This window comes from Scylla paramamosain, chromosome 3 (genome assembly GCF_035594125.1).
Source record: "Scylla paramamosain isolate STU-SP2022 chromosome 3, ASM3559412v1, whole genome shotgun sequence".
Classification (NCBI taxonomy): domain Eukaryota; kingdom Metazoa; phylum Arthropoda; class Malacostraca; order Decapoda; family Portunidae; genus Scylla; species Scylla paramamosain.
The window spans coordinates 37,892,661-37,896,677 of record NC_087153.1 but is presented as its reverse complement, the minus strand read 5'-3'; the positions used below and the strand labels follow the sequence as shown (position 1 = coordinate 37,896,677).

General features: G+C 49.7%; 1 protein-coding gene across 1 annotated transcript; it reads right to left on the bottom strand.

The window, feature by feature from the left end:
• Nucleotides 1-944: 944 nt before the first annotated feature.
• LOC135095104 (uncharacterized) lies at nt 945-2,290 on the bottom strand. Its single transcript, XM_063995841.1, has 2 exons — nt 2,069-2,290; nt 945-1,825 (listed from the first exon to the last, which is right to left on the bottom strand). The coding sequence occupies exons 1-2, from the start codon at nt 2,156-2,158 to the stop codon at nt 1,361-1,363; spliced, it is 555 nt and encodes a 184-aa protein (XP_063851911.1). The 5' UTR covers nt 2,159-2,290; the 3' UTR covers nt 945-1,360.
• Between the last annotated feature and the right edge of the window lie 1,727 nt (nt 2,291-4,017).

The window sequence follows — 4,017 nt, the reverse complement described above, 5'->3', positions numbered from 1 at the left end:
GGCCGCCGGCGGCGCCGATCCTGGTGGTGGCGGTGACTGTCGGGGCGCTGGCCTCGCCCTCGCCCTGGAAGGCCAGCACGGAGGGAAGGACGGCCGCCAACGGGGAGTAATCGGTCGTGGCCGCTCCTGATGGAGAGTCTCTCTTCAGGAGCAGCTGCTGTACTGCCCCGGCCACGTCGTTGCCGCCACAAGTGTCAGGGTGTTGCCGAGCTCTCCAGTCTACACTCATCTTGTCAGCAGACACATATCCATAACGGTTGTGTATGAAGAGGCTGGCGTTGGGCGCGTAACGCTGGGGAACGTCCGTGACGGTAAAGAGTGCACGGCAAGATACACCTTGCATTCGCACGACGCCCCTCTGTGGTGGGCGATCGGCGAGACCAGCGCCAAGAAAACTGCACACGTGCACGCCCGCCAGGCACAGCGCCGCGGCGACACAAGCATTCCTGAGTGAGGGCTTGACGCACACATTCATCAAGTCACCTGGAGTCTGCCACATTGCCGCACAAGCTCCTGCAGCGTTAGCTAAGTACAGCAGTTCTCATAATGCGGGGCGGGCTGGCAGTCGTGGCATCCAGGGAGTTTTGTTTTAACTTTTCCTGTTCTTGATGCCTCGTGGCGCTGGCAAGGTTCCGTGATTGTGGGTGAAGGAAACCTCCCAGCAACAAGTGTGTGTGTGTGTGTGTGTGTGTGTGTGTGTGTGTGTGTGTGTGTGTGTGTGTGTGTGTGTGTGTGTGAGCGCGCGCGCGCGTGCGTGCGTGCGTGCGTGCGTGCGTGCGTGCGTGCGAGCGAGTGCGCACCAATCATCACATCCGCAGGTGTGCGCCAATAAACATTAACTGTTACCCTATATTTATTTTACATATTAGTTATAAGATACAAGATGGTATAGAGGTAGATAATGACTTCTCAGAATTATCACTCGTTTTTCTCTGAACAGGCGATGCGGTCATTATTGAAAGGAGCACGAAAGAAATTAGTTAAAATTAAAAAAAAATCTGTTGCTTGTGATATCGTAAATATAAAATGAAGCTGAGCCAGGAAAAAAAAAATTGTTGCAAATAGTGAGGAAGATGATAAAGCTTGTCCTGGTCATGGCATCGCTATACTGGAATGTGCAAGAGTGCAGCAAGTCAGCAATATGAATACAGCCTGACTTGCACCAGTACGGGAAGAATAGCTCTTGCTGAGTGACTGATTTGTAGTTTCACGTATACCACAGGTTGCCTTGAAGGTCACTTAGGAGTCATAAGTAGTTGCTGAGTCGAGTTTTGCTTATTCTGACTTAATAAAACACTAGTGCTTCAGATGTACAGTAGATGAGATCTCCGAGGTAGTGACAGTTCCTGCCTCCCTCGTGTCAGCCACAGCACACCTCCTCGCGTGTCCCCAACACTGAGTTGCACACCAGGTTGAGCAGCATGGTGGCCTGGTCCCCGAGGGTGACGCCGCCCGAGTGGATGTTGTCTGTACACTTGAGGGAGAAATTATTGTACGCAGGGTGGGTGGTCAGACCGCGGAGGTACAGTTCCTCACACTCTCTGTTTTCTGCCAGGCTCAGCGGCAGACTCGTGTCCCACCACCACACTCCGCTGTCCTCCACTTCGGGAACCAGGTGGTCTCGGGGTCGTGAGTCATGGCGGCCATGTCGTGAAGGAGGTGGCTGGTGCCGTGAGCCGCGCCGCAGGTAATAGAGGAACACCGCCTCGCTCCAGTCGTAAGCGGGGTCTCCGTGTGGGATACTGAACAACTTCATTCGACTCTCATGGTCTAAGATCTTGTATCTGCTTTGTGACGTCACAATCACGCGAGTTTTGTGACTGATCTGAAAGAAGTTACGCACAGTTACGAGAAGGCGACCTGTAGAACACGTTGTACACCAAGGGATCGTCTGCGCACTATACACAAGTAATAGGCAAGAACTCTAACGCCGCAGACAGATCATAGCATTGCAATATTTTTTCCAATAAATGGTTAAACTCCCCAGTGCTTTTTCGAAGCATTATGACACAGCGACTAAACTAAACAGTGATTAAACAGTGTATGCAACATCAGTGAATGAGCCCACCTCTTGCAAGTGAGGAACCACTATTTTATGTAAATCCATTAGCAATCCCAGGGCATCTCCGTAGAGTTTACGCTGCATCTTCAGCGTCATCCACGACGAGTAGCCTGCGTAAAAATAGCAGTTACTGAGTTATTTCTTATGCGATTAGCTTGGCAGCTTGCTAATGATATTATGATTTTTCTTGCTGACCATCACAAAACGATACGTATATTGCGTGATATTTCACTGTGCCAAAATAAAAAACAATTATATTTAATAATACACAATCTACTCTTATACAAAGCAAATAACTGATGAATTCCTGGTACCGATGAGTGAACTGTCTCCGAGAAGGGATGGCTCTGTACTACCAGAAAAGTAACTTCCTAGGTTACTATAGAAAGCAATATCAAGTGAACTGTAATTAAAGTGAAAATATGAATTTCTGTCGTCCTTTTTTCAAGTTTCATATAAAAGCTATTCTAAATATGCAAATTTAAAAAAAAAAATTATTGAAATTTGACAACTTCTACAGCACCCAGCCTCAAAGGTTTTCTCGATCAAGACAAAGACGTCATGGGGTAACACGAGCAATGAGGGTCATGCATTAGGTGACGCTCTCCAGGAAACAGTGTTGCGTGAAGGTACACCGCGGAGAACTAGCACTAAGTGATACAGGGAAGGAGGGAGGACAGTGAGTTAGAAAAGAGTGCCTGGGAGTGTGTGGTCAACATACCCAACACCAGAAGGTGCGGAGGTGTTTCCTGACCAGCCGCCCACCGCGCCAGCTGCTTCACCTCCGCGCTGCCTCGCATCTTGCTCACCTGCTCATCATTGAACGGACTGAACCTGTGTCGTAAACGGAAATGATTAATGGATCTTTATTCAAGTTTGAAATAAATGGATCAATCAATTCTTTCTGATATAGGAGAGGAGTCGATGAGACAAAAAGCCTTTCACTCTGCCCAGTTTTAGTTGATGTAAGGTTAAGACCAACCATTATTGGAAGTGCATCAGAGTGAGTAACATTTAAAGACGGTATTGGTGAGCAGACAGTTCTTCTGGATAAGTAGTACGCATGTCGTTATTGTTCTCGCAGCCCAGGATAATTAGATATCAACTTCTAAGGTTTATCAATAACGACCGCCCACAGCTTTCCAAACACTGAGACTCCCAGCGGCACACACACACACACACACACAACGTACTGGAAGGAAACAAGGAGTCCAGGGAGCGTCGCGCTCGATGCTTCCATATCCACTTTGAGTTTTTCCCGCGCCCAGTCCATTCCGGCGAAAGGCTTGGTATTGTTCTGTATGTGAGAGGTGTGACGTATCTCTTATTACGTAGTGTTTGCACTGCAAACCTCACCAAATGTTGTCCCTTGTACGCAAATTCTATTACACAGTACATTAATGGCTACTGTTTACTATATCCACCAATAGGAAAAACTGAGCGACAAGAAACTTACCGGAAGCTTGACCAAATAGTGAAGCTCGTCGTCACTTTTTGCGAGAAACTCGTAAAACAGGAGCCTAATTTTTGAGTCTCCCATGAAGACGATCCAGAGGGTGTCCTGGTGAGCCAGTCTGGCCCTGAAGCAGGCGGCCACCGAGGCTGGGTCAGCGTAGGTCGCTATTTCACACGGCACGTAGGGCAGCAGGCCGCCGGCGGCGCCGATCCTGGTGGTGGCGGTGACTGTAGGGGCGCTGGCCTCGCCCTCGCCCTGGAAGGCCAGCACGGAGGGAAGGACGGCCGCCAACGGGGAGTAATCGGTCGTGGCCGCTCCTGATGGAGAGTCTCTCTTCAGGAGCAGCTGCTGTACTGCCCCGGCCACGTCGTTGCCGCCACAAGTGTCAGGGTGTTGCCGAGCTCTCCAGTCTACACTCATCTTGTCAGCAGACACATATCCATAACGGTTGTGTACGAAGAGGCTGGCGTTGGGCGCGTAACGTTGGGGAACGTCCGTG

What these genes read in the sequence shown, in the direction of transcription:
- LOC135095104 (XM_063995841.1), bottom strand. Translation starts at nt 2,158, where the DNA reads ATGACGCTGAAGATGCAGCGTAAACTCTACGGAGATGCCCTGGGATTG. An exon ending in TGGTTCCTCACTTGCAAGAG is followed by an intron (nt 1,826 to 2,068) that starts GTGGGCTCATTC and finishes AACTTCTTTCAG; the next exon opens with ATCAGTCACAAAACTCGCGT.